This window comes from Halichoeres trimaculatus, unplaced genomic scaffold (assembly GCF_033239565.1).
Source record: "Halichoeres trimaculatus isolate MK-OKI-2021-1 unplaced genomic scaffold, fHalTri1.1 fHalTri1_scaffold_14, whole genome shotgun sequence".
Classification (NCBI taxonomy): domain Eukaryota; kingdom Metazoa; phylum Chordata; class Actinopteri; order Labriformes; family Labridae; genus Halichoeres; species Halichoeres trimaculatus.
In genome coordinates, this window is record NW_027437192.1 from 21287283 (window position 1) to 21299759 (window position 12477).

Consider the following 12477-nt stretch of genomic DNA (forward strand, 5'->3'; position numbering starts at 1 on the left):
GCAAGAGAATGTTTAACAGTGGCATTCATTTCCTTAAAAGTTGTTCAATAACATAATACAGAATAAATTTTAAGCTAGGGGTACATTTTGGCCAAATGAATTGGTAGCATCATGTTTTTCTAAGGGGCGGTCAGTGGCATGCACAGACTTTTTAAAGGGCAGGGGCAAAAAGAAAAGGCACATCCAACGCGTTCACGCCACTGAAAAGGGCTCTAAGCTTCGCATTTTTCTGAGTTTACCTTATAACACATTTAAGACTCCCAAGAGTGTGCTTTAGCACTTTTAAGCTCCCAAGAGAGGCATTTTAACCAGGTAAGGGAGCAGTTTAGTGTGTTTCGCCAGCCAGTGGGGCACTTCAGTGCACGTTTTGGCCCAGAAGCTGGCCCTTTAGCACGCATTTTGGCTTCCGAGACTGCACTTTGATGCACATTCTGGCTCTCAATAGGACACTTTAGCGCTCATTTTTCAACATCTGGGTCACAAGGCAGGGCAACTTCCCCCTTCGCCTCCCTCTGTGCACACCATTGTGCTGTAGTTAATGCCACACTTAACAACTGACCAACTGCTTAATAGTGTTGCTTGATAAATCTCAAGCTGTGGGATGGTTTAGCTGTAACAGTCAGAAAATTGTGCGTATTCTATCAACTCCCAGCAAACACTCTAAAACTGTCATGTGCTGAATGCACATGCTAACAGGCAGCTTGTAATTCATAATGTTTGTTGCTTAATGTAGGCAAGCTGTTTCCCAATGCTAGAGTTCAGTCAACCCATCAAGTTCTTCAATCAGTTTGGTTTGATAGCAAAGAGCAAATTCTAGACCTACAGTGACATTACCTTTGGATATAAAACCCCAAAGATAGGTTTAATGCTGGCATCCAATGAATTTGTAGTTCTATGGGGAAATGTTGTTTTATACAAACCACTTGATAACCAAGGATACCTAAATGTAGACAAGAGGTTGGTACGCAACCTTGAAGGGACTTTTTCTATATTTTAAACTTTGTTGCCTGTTGTTTTTTATGTAGAACTGGTATGGTGTTTATACTGTATACCTATATGTGGACCCCAGGAAAAGGAGCTGCAGCATTAGTGGCAGCTAAAGGAGTAAAGCCAAGAGTTGGTTTAATGCTAAAAGTTTATCATTAATAGCATTCAGTCAATTCGTTTCCATTTGAATCATGTCTGAATGAATAATAACGAATTGTCTCTTAGAAAAGGCACAGAGGTACAGCAGTGTTAAAGCATTAGGTTTTTCAACCTATGCATAATGGCCACCATGTGATTATGGTGAATGTCAAAGGTCTTTAATGGACTTTTTCCTGCAATTGTTTGTACATTCTTGATGCAGATACTGTGACATGCAATTAACCATGCTCTAATTACTTGATCCATATGAAGAAGCCCCAGGCTTTGCTTTAAATCCTGACTGCACATTGATTTCTCATAGGTCAACACTGCTCAGGTTGATCTACAGTGATACAGGGTTTCACTGAAGTGCATGAGTGAGTCTGATGATTGATTAATTACAATTATCAGAGGCCTGATAATTCGGCAGAGATGATAATAACATCAAGTGTGCTTTATTGCTCTGGTGGAAAAAGCCTCTCTGGCGTCTAAATGGTCTCTCCCCAGTTAATTTGTCTTCCTTCACTGTCCAATGCTTTTAAGTGCAGCAGGACAGGTGGATGGCTGATGCCATGTGTTCAAATATTGGGAGTTTTGGGGGGTAAAACTGGGACTAAAAAAAAGAATAAACTCTCTTAATTACCGGGTATCATGGGCGAAAGGGAAGGAAACGCAGCAGGAGGTATTGTTACCACAGACGTCACAGCTAGAAACACGCAGCCGTTCACTTTGGGCCATTTGACTCAATTGCACATTTAATGATGGCATGAGGATGACTCACATATAGTGCTGACTCACTTTACATTAAATCCTTGGGTACAGCTGCTCTTACATTCCCTTTGCTGATAAAACTAAAGGACTCGACTTGTGTTAAGAAAAATTTAAACAATTTTGAAACTTTCTGCTTTAGCTTTGCTTGTTAGTTACAGTAGATGCAGTTTGTACACAATCAGCATTTCATTACTGGTTTGGGTGTTCATCGGTTTAGTAAATGAGCATTGGTTTTGTTTGGATGTTTACATATTTATCAGATGCCTTTAAGAGGCCAGAAGAAAAAAAAACAAGAGCTACAGCAGCTGTGATTTAAAAAAAAAAAAAAAAGATTAGAAAGTTGATAAATTATCCATCATAATTTAAATCCTATTTACGAATACAAATTTTTGTGGTATCATAATTTTGCAAGTCAGATTCTAGTCTTTTCTTAATCCTGACCATGTTGTTTTGGTCTTGTCTGGCAGTTCAGATTGCTGAGCTCTACTTTCTGCCTCCATACATTTCTGTCCAAGACCTGCAAGACGGATCATGTCATAAACTGCATGGCTGAAACAAGGCCTTCATAATCCATCCTGACATCAAACCAAAGTCTTCTGTTTTCATAGTGATTCAACCACCAGGGATGGCGTTAAACTGAAACATACCCATCTGTTTCTTTCTGTGTGCCAACTTGTCAGATCGGGTTAAAATCCAGACAGGTTTAAGTGACAGGGAGGCCATGGCGTGATCCCACACCGTCTGCACTATCCAGTGTCATGTTCATATGCTTGGATGAGTTTATCCTCGTGTACGGCTGAGCTCTGATGACTTTTGAAAAAGCAGCAAGTTTTAGAGCAAGGCATGAAATATAACCAAGATATTGTATCTGTTAGTAATACAGGGGAAAATATTCCCTCTTATTTATGTTTCCCTCCACCAGGAGTATGATGTTTCAGGTCAAATGCAAGTGTTAAATGCTCACTGTGGAGTCAAAGTTGGGACTTGTTTGGTTTTCTCGAGAACAAAGTGATGGTAGCGTCAACTTGTGCTTATTTTTAATATATAAAAGGCCGCTCTGCTTTCCTATGCTCAAAGTTTGGAAAGGTTTGTATATTTTATTGTATTCTATTGTGAAAGAGCTGGGCTATACATACTCTGCTTGGCAGTTTCACAGAAGTACGAGTACACCTTTTTCGTAACATGACTTGCTCCCTCTGTTTTATCTATGTGAACATTTCAGTTGAGATATGCTGCGTAAAATTATAAGAAGTCTTCAATTATTTGTTTTAATGCAATATCCTATTGCACCAAATATCTATTTGGTGCAATAGAAATTCATCATAACTCCTATTCCCGTACTTTTTGTATTAGCATGACACAGCTCATTAAAATACATGCTTTCTCTGCACTCTTTAGTTGTTCATTATAATCCATATACAATTACTTTAAAAATGTTGTGACTGGCATAGTTTTAATTTTTCATATTCTGAATTTGTTCAGATACCATTGAAAGGGGATAAATAATTCAGACAACACAGGATCATTTTGATGAGAATGAATGGGAGTGAAAAAGGAGCCTGTGGTCAATCCATACTAGTTAATTGAGGTAGTTATGGTAAAAGCGACTTGTAAGCCTCAGTGCTCCTCGACTCTGATGGCTTTCCTATAAGGGACCCTCAGGTCTTTTGATAGGGCATTCGCCAGTGTCCTTTGAGGCTGCCTCACCCCCTACAATAAACAGGCAGCCCTTTGTCACCAGGAGTAGGGGGTCTGAAGGGGTGCTCCTCGTTATTATTTTCTAAAGTAATTATACCTTATTATCTGTGTTTACTTTAGCAGGGGTGCAAGCGTGCAGGTGTGGGCCATTCGACAGTGGGTTGGCAGTCTCACTGGTGAGCACACCCCGAGTGTCTTTTATTTTTACTCTCTCCCCTCCATCTTTCCTTGGAGGTTTTTGGGGGGTTTTAGTCGTAGTGTTGTAGCCCCGCCGCTAATTTCAGCTCAACAAAAGAAACGTGCAATTAGGGCTATTATAGTAGCAGCTGCATGCTTCCTAGCTGTGCAGCGACAGCTTCATCTTCTCCCCGACTCAGTGGTGAAGGGGTGGAGAAGCGGAGAGGAGCAGGGCCTGCAGTGGCGGAAAAAGAAAGGCGAGATGGTCACAGTAGCTTTCAGTGTCTGCAGAAAAGAGAGGAAAATATAGCCCGGGAGGCTGGTAAGTTTCCTCAAAGCAGACACGGCAGGGACTCTCGCCCACAGGCCTGTGGGCCTTGAGAACAATGGATCTGCCATCTCCCAACATGAAGTGTTATGAAATAGTTCTCGCCACAGCACCAGAGGCTGCTCTCTTGCTCGAAGTCATGTGGTCTCTGGACTGCGTGGGCAAAGGGGGAAATGATTTGCAAATAAGAAAAATACTATTGAAGATTCAAGAAACTAACGTATCAGTTTCAAACTATCCATAGTTGCCACACTGATGGACACAGAATACAATCTGGGAGAGAAACATGGCTCAGATTTCTTCTGAAAGACTTTATTTTACCACTTCTAGCTAAGACAGGAAAATACCCTGTTAGACACAACCTTCCAACAATGTCAAAATACACACTCCTCAGATTGTTATCCAGGTTTCTCTATGTCAGTCAATATCATCCTGAGTGAGCCTGCTCATACATGTCAAGGTGAATCATGTGGGTCACAAAGGGACGACAAAAGTGCTCGCACCAGTTTAAGTCTGGATTAAATGGGATCAAAGAACGTCAACTGCCAAGACGCTGAAAAGCCCTGCGATCTGTTTGAGGTTGAATATTGAGGGCCCATTGAGGCCCTCATGGCGCCAAACACAAGGGACCAATCTCATGCTCTCAGCACAAACAAAATGGTCACGGGTCCTCCTCTGTTGCTCTCACTTACCGATTTTCTCACTTCACTGACTCCCCAACCCTTAGAATAATCATCAGACACAGGGCCCTCAGTTTCAAGGGCATAAACAGATTTGAACATATGTATAGAGCTCTTTTGAGTTCACTTGATAAACATGTGACCTTGCTCCATTTCCTACCGTACTTGCCAACAAAATATTTATTTTCTTTATTGACATGCATATCAGCAGCAGCTGGAGCATTGTCTTTCAATCACAATACAGGCTGTGCACTCAGGAGAGCTGCTGGGCTGTGATATGCAGCTGATTGGGATAATAACTGGTAGTAAACAGGGATTTGTATTATCCCAGAAGACAAGGAGAACTGTCAGATGGTTGTCAGCATACTGTCAGTTGCCAAGGTTTAAACGCTTGACCTGAACGAGCAGATTTCCACTTACACCTTTTCCATCCTTTGGTGCCAAAATCTGTGTAACACTTTCCAAATATAAACTCGTAAATAATGCCGGAAAATCAGCGCTAAGGAGAAACAATGAAAAGCCAGTAGGAATGACCACCCACAAGCAGATTGCTGTAGATGTAGCAGAAATGATCAAATGCCACAATCTCTATCCTAAGACATTTTAAATCTATTGAGCCAGACTGTATTAATGTTTAACAGAACTAACAACAATTAGTCTTTAATGGTTTTTTTTTTTCAGTTGTAAACTTTTATAGAGATTTAATGTCAAAACAGGTCTCCTAATTTGACACATAACACTTTTGTTGTGCCTTTAAGAAGCAGGAAGTGATGTCATGAAAACAGAACACTACTAGTTCAATGTAAAGTAATGTGCACAGGTCAAGGAAAGTCGGTGCTCTTATGGATGGTGTTTGTGCTGTCACACTTTGTTTGGAATAGGTTCGATGATGTTTTCTGAATGATTTCAAAGGCTGAATATTACCTGTCACGAACTTAATAAGACCATGTGTTGTTATTTTTCTTAAATTATTTTTTAATACATTATTTTTGATACGTTGGTTATATAAAAACATGAATAAAAGCTCAGTGGTTGACATAATTTTAAAGTTCAGTAGCTCTGTGTGTGTGTGTGTGCAATATTATCTGACACGTGGATAATCAACACCAAATAATTTTTCTGATTTCTATTTTGTTTCTGTGCTGTAGTGCAGATATATTTTAGTGTCAAGCCTTTTTAAGCCCTCTATAGGCAGAAATTAGTGTCACAAATGATAATATTAACAGTGTCTGCACACCTGTCACATGAATGAGGATTTTCAGCTCATAATCACTGTTGGTAATGAAATTATAAACCAAGTTTATATAATGTCGGGTTGTACAAAATGAATCACAGGCATAAATACTTTACATTGTACCAGTATTTAATTTCATCTAATAATGTTACCTGGTCTTTCTGGAGCCAGAGGATGGATGTAGTTTTCAGGATGAAAGCTGCTCTTGCTGCCTCGGTCTTACTGGCATCCATTTCACCTCATTAGGACCCTGGGACTGAGAGTCGACAAAACACTGAGAGAAATCATTTTGCCGGGGGAGTGTGGCGGGGATAAATTGGCCTCTGGTTCAGTATGAGAGTCCCCGCTGTGCCAAGCGGAAGAGAAGGGCCTGGCTGGCAGTAGGGGCAGGCCCAGGCAAGGCCGGCTGGGAGGCCCCCTGCTGAGACCCCCTCCCTGCCTCTGACAAACATGGCAGTGGATAATCTCTCCTTCAGGGACTCGGCCCTGCGCTGTGGGGCTGAGAGGGAAGGGGGCTGTTATACAGCACTGTGCAGAGTAACTGCCTCTGTATGTGCAAGGCATGCACTACAAACACACTTGTTCACATTATGTGTTCTTGCACAGTGTTTCGCTCACTCCATTTCTTACATATACATTTCCCTTTGTAGCAAACAAATTTCACATTTAATCTTTAGTTACCTGTTCAAGATGATAAAACATATGAGATAGATTCTGCAGAGTAACTGCACAAGCTATCCATGACAGGTTGATGTGTTTGGCTTGTTTGGTGTGCATCGGCATAATCCTAAAACAACTGTTATGTATGTAAGAATATATAATCACAAAAAAATGCTCGAAAATCAAAAAACATGGGGTAGATTTCTAGTAATCACCACTGAAACAAAAGTTAACTTCAACTATTGACTGTACTGTACATAGTGCTACTAAGGCAGGTATCTATTTTGCTTTGGAAATGTTTGTAATATTACTTAGGAAATAATCATCAGAATTTGTGAGGCTTGATAGTCATAAACTGTCAATGGAAAAATAAAAGAGTAAACAAAAACAAAAATCATTGTAGTACATAAAAAACTGGAAAGTTCTTTTTTACAAATGTCTGTACTGTGACTGAGGAATTGTAACGTAAGTCAGCAATAGCAGCAAGAACTCTCAAGAGAACTGTTTTCTCCAAATGCTTTACTTTCATCAATATTTCTTACAAAAAAACAAGAACAAATCAGCATCCTCAAAAATCTCCAGGTGGTGTGTGGTCGGCCGGTGATATTTCAATATAAATGTCCATATCCACTGTCATCCACTACTGGGAGGCCTTGTCAGCTGTTACGACGTCTCCATCTTGTAGCCATGTTTTTCCAGCTCGCCTCTGCAGGGAGGAAAAAGAAAATAGAAAGATCGAGTCAGCAGAGATGATTGCAGGTGGGTGGTTGAGGCATAAGTACCCTCTGCTATTGATTGTGAGAACCATTAAGAGATGGGAGTGAAAGAATATATAAATATTGCATAATGTGTGCAGCTATGGATTTGATGATTACATATATGGCAGCTGTGCCCTTTAACAATAATGATATCTTATAGCAACAACTTAATAGCAAGGCTATCATAATTGGCCAAAATAAAACAATAGCATATTACTGTCTTAAGTGTACTCAAATAAAAACAGAACAGCCACTTATCTGCCGACAGTTATTGATTATTCAATAAATGAACTTGGTAAGACTGAAAACTCCTGAAGGGTAAAAAAAAGAACCAAAACTATTTCTGTTATACTTGATTCTATCACAAGAGAAACACAGTTAGAAATGTTTGACTTGTTTTTTGACTCAAGTGATACATAATACATAATGGGAACCTTAGCTACTAAAGAGAAACTTAATGATTAAACATGAGTGATTTCAGCAATTTGAAATAACATGATAAAGACAAGTAAAATGAGAGAAACATGCAGAAAGTGAACCTGAATCATGTGAGTTTAAATATGCAATGCATAAGACATTGTTCCTTACAGCAATAACAATAATCGATAGCTAGGTGGACAAATTTAGGGGGCAAATTAAAGTTTCAATGTCTAGCTTTTTGTCTTCATCCTTTAACCTTTGAGTCTTAATCTCTTTAAATGCAGTTTTGTTCACCACTTTGTCGCCATCAATTAATCTGAGGGCAGAAAAGAATAATTTCTTAACCCCCATATCTTTTTCATGAAGAGCAACTCTTGGTAAGTATCAGACAAGGACATTTAAAGAATTTAAAAACAATAATAATATTGTTTCTACGCCAAAAATTTATTGTGGGTTATACGTTAGACATTTTCAATAAAGACAGTTATCTTTTGTTAGATAAAACTACTTTCACATGTATACACAAAGATCAGCATAGAAATATTTGTCCAGAGCAATCACCTACAAGTAACCAAAGCTAAAAGTTTTTCAAAGGAGCTTGATGCTACTGTTCTAAAGGTGTCAACAGATCACAACTGACCCCCACATGATACAATAAAATACCCTAGTACTGCGTGCAGGAATACTGTAGTAAGCTTAATCTCTGATCTAACTCTGGTGCTTAACATTTTACACAATTCACTTGCAACTTGTGCTGTCAAAATGTCAACTCTATTTTAACAAAGCATCAAGAAAGTCCAAACATGTCCCTTTGACTTTGCGATTTTACAGTTGAAAGCAGAAATTTGAAACCTTTATCAGCCCATGAATCTGTGAAAGGTTATCACACAAATGTGGAACTGTTTTGAATAATATAACCTTATCATTCCATTACTGAGAATTGAAAATGTGCAATTTATTGTTCTGTCTACTTTATGAGCAGGAAGTAAAAACCTTTGTCAATTAGTTAAAAAGGATTGGGCGTGGAAGTACTGCATCAAATGTAGTACACACCATAACTGAATTAATTAGCATTAGAGCTTGTTAATCAATGAACACCACGCTATAATGTTAAATGTTTGATGTTTTGTACAAGGCAAGCTGGAAGCCCAGAGTAGAAAAGTCGGTTAAAGGTTGAGATTACCTCAGCTGGTTAGAGAAATCATCCTCTACGTTGTCGTCATCCCAGTTGTCTTCCCAAACATGAGCATCTTCGTCTTCATCCAGTCCTGTCCAGTCTGCCAATGTAAAAGTAGAATGTTATAATAATCTCCCTTATCAGTAACTTTGTCCTGATCGCTCTAATAAAACGTAAATAGCCGATGAGAAAAACACTTTTCATACTTTCGTGTGAACCCTCAATCATCTTCACCTATTATGCTATCAGATTAGCTCTGTTGCTAGCATACAAGTCAAGCTACCGGTGCGAGCATTCAAAAGCTAAATACACAACTGAAAAAAATACAGTAAGCGAGAGCGTACAAGGACATAGAAACACTTAAAGTGACAGCAACTGACATTGAGCATTTCTAATCGATCAGCTATGTGATATGAGGTAGAAAAGCTGGCGGGTTATAATCGAAATGCTAACGAATGTCATTGCTAAAAGGCTAGGCTAGCTGAGTCACTGTCACTGGGCCCATTACAGAGAAAAACGAAACAACTGACAGCGAAACTAAAAGAAAATTAAGAAACAGCACTTCACGTTTTTTATGTTATTTACCTTCTGCCGGGAATTCTTCAAACTCATCGTCCTCCTCCAGTAAACCGAGGTCCACGGTCTGTTTCTTGTCTGACATGTTAGCAGTTAGCCGCAGTATTGCTGTTTGGTCATCAACGGACTCTCACGCGCAGGTTCTATGGGACGCCCGAGCACTTCATACGGGTACGAATTGCGCTCACTGCGCAGGCGTCACCATCTTCAACGTTGATACAGAAGTAAGGAATTTCTGTTTGTAAAACACCTGAAATGTAGTGAATTAGATGACTTACTCTTTGACAAACATTTGTGCTCTGACGCGGGGGTTCTTACACTGCAGTGACACGGAAAAAACATACCCCACAGCTTGTTCATGAAGAAAAATCCAGAGCAAGCGTGGAGACAGGTCAGTGGTGATCAAAAAAAAAAAATGAAGCCTTCTCTCAGTTTACTTTAGACATGAATCCATAAAGTAGTGAGATCTGGCAGGTTTCAAAATGTAACTTTTATTTAAATTAACCGTATGTTTGAGTGGCTCCTTAACCAAACTAACTTCATGGATATGCTACTTGCTTTTATACAATATGGTGGCAAAATAAATGAATCACGTTTTAGTTTTAAAGGACCATCATTGAGTAAAGTCTACAAAGCCTACATTTCATGTACACATACAGCAACGTGTGCTGGGTTCAGCCTAAAAGAAGAAATTGTGTGGTTAGACATACCTCCATGAATTGTGTTCAGTTGTTCTGAGAGTTATTCATAGCTAAGTGGGTAATTGTTATTGATGTGATAAGGTATCTTTTGGCTGATTAATTGTAGGTTAATATTTCTTGTAATTAGCCAGAGCTTTCAGGGGTAAATGAAGCATGCATAAATCAGAGTAGTTTGGACTTACGTCACAGTTTTGCTGTGTCATTGTTTAACTAGGAATGGCACCTTGACCAAAGAAATACTATTAAATGGATTTAACTTCCTCACTAATCCCCCTGGCTTCTACAGACACATGTGTTTGTTTTCTGCCTGTCATATGTTTTGTATTAAGACTTTATAATTGTTCAAACCTGCATTTGTAGCCTGAAGTGTACGAAGCTTGATCCCATGTTTTCAGCCAAGGTTGTTTTTAATAACAGTCAGAGTCGCAATGGGAAGTAAAGCCGACAGAAAACTCACAAATATTTGGGACAACAGAAAACTCTTTCTCTCAGCCGCTCTGAATTTCTCCCGGTCTGTTTCTCTCCCTCGCAGACTCACACGCTCTCCCTCCCTCCACCACCACAAAAGCCTTGTGCAGTCCTCTTCCCTCAAAAACATATGCACACAAGTCAGTCAAATTTCAGCAAAGATTTTTCATTTGGGAACAAATGCACATTGTAACCCATGCGGCTTGCTCAAATAATGAAGCGGCAGCCACAGCTTAGGATGTATTTTAGATAAATGAGAGCGCACATTCACCACAAAACCACTTGTACCACTATGAAAATTGCTCTGCAGCTGTCATATGCTGACAGATGGAGCAAACCTCAACTTAGGCCCAAGGTACTTATTCTATTTTCAAATTATTTTGTAATCATCCTAAGCCTTTACACATGACAATGCCACCACATGTAGAGGAAAGAGGAACAAGACACGAAGAGAAAGTGCAAGAAGTAAATGCCTCTGTCTTCAGTCGGATGTAGGCTACAATGTTTACTCCATATTCCAGGTTTTGAGGATCATTTGGAAAGAATATGTGACATTTGAAGAGATTAAAACAGGAAGTGTTACATGCTCATCAATTTTCAATATCAGGCTGCAAGTCAACTGTTTTCATTACTCAATCAGTTACAGATCATTTTCAAGATCAACTGATTAAGTTTTTGATATATAGGGTCTCAAAATGTGTCTCAAAAATGCCAATAAATGTATGCCCTTAAGTTTAAAGGTGACACTTTAAGTTTATTTTTTTCTTGAATTAGATAAAGAAAACAATGTTCAATCTTTACATTTGAGATACAAGAATAAAATTTTAAAACGGTTATCTAAATCAGCTGACCAGAGCACATAAGTGATCAAGTTATTTTCTGCTTTTATTTTGAATAATAATCTGCCTGGATAGATGGAACAGAGTAGTATTATGTTACTGTGTTAAAAAGTTAAAAAGTTGTGTTGCTATACTGCAACACATTCTGTTTGGTCAGACAATTTGATTTATGAATGATTGTGTGACTTTCTTTTAGCTTCCCTCCCTGAAGTACGACTGAATCTGGTGCCATTCAGTCTCGGGTGCAGGTGAAGTCCTGGGAAGCGGCAGCAGCATCCGCTCAGCATACCTGAGACTGCTGTTACACTCCGCCTGGCGCCTGGAGTCTTTCTGCTCAGGTAAAATAGATGGAGTTGGAAGACGGGGGGGTCACAGTGGAGAGATCCAGTATGGCCAGTGCAGACAGTCTCTGCCATAAGTTGTGTGTGAGTATAACAGCATCACATTTCTGTCCTTTCACAAAGCCCTCTGGGAAAGGACAGCTCGGCAGCCGCTTTAAGTACACTGACAGAGACAGACAGGGGCAGACAGAGGGAGACTCCAGTTGAAGCCTGCATGGCCAGTCTGACAGTCTACACCCTCTGCCCCTCCAGCCCCCCAGACCTGCTTTATCACAGGCCTGGCTTATGATATGGCCTCGGGGTGGTGCACAGCGAGAGGTGGATGGCTGGAAATGGGTGGAGATTGGAGACAGACAAGACCTCTTCTCCTAAATGTCAGAGAAAGTGACAGTGCATAGGGTGGAGAACCATTTGTCCTCTCTGTTGTCTGACGATATCCTTTCTGTACCCGTGGACACTTCGTCTCAACACCCCCTCCTTCTTAACAATTACACCTTGCATTATCATTTTCCCTGCCTCCAACT

At 39.8% G+C, this 12477-nt stretch overlaps 1 protein-coding gene across 1 annotated transcript; it reads right to left on the reverse strand.

Moving 5' to 3' along the window:
- Positions 1-7182: 7182 nt before the first annotated feature.
- sem1 (SEM1 26S proteasome subunit) lies at positions 7183-9792 on the reverse strand. Its single transcript, XM_074686949.1, has 3 exons — positions 9614-9792; positions 9035-9128; positions 7183-7379 (listed from the first exon to the last, which is right to left on the reverse strand). The coding sequence occupies exons 1-3, from the start codon at positions 9687-9689 to the stop codon at positions 7337-7339; spliced, it is 213 nt and encodes a 70-aa protein (XP_074543050.1). The 5' UTR covers positions 9690-9792; the 3' UTR covers positions 7183-7336.
- Positions 9793-12477: the final 2685 nt, after the last annotated feature.

Excerpts from the sequence above, each read along its gene's own strand:
- sem1 (XM_074686949.1), bottom strand. The coding sequence starts at position 9,689 with ATGTCAGACAAGAAACAGACCGTGGACCTCGGTTTACTGGAGGAGGAC. Across the intron at positions 9,129-9,613 it reads TGAAGAATTCCCGGCAGAAG|ACTGGACAGGACTGGATGAA; the intron begins GTAAATAACATA and ends TTACATTGGCAG. Across the intron at positions 7,380-9,034 it reads GATTTCTCTAACCAGCTGAG|AGGCGAGCTGGAAAAACATG; the intron begins GTAATCTCAACC and ends TCCTCCCTGCAG.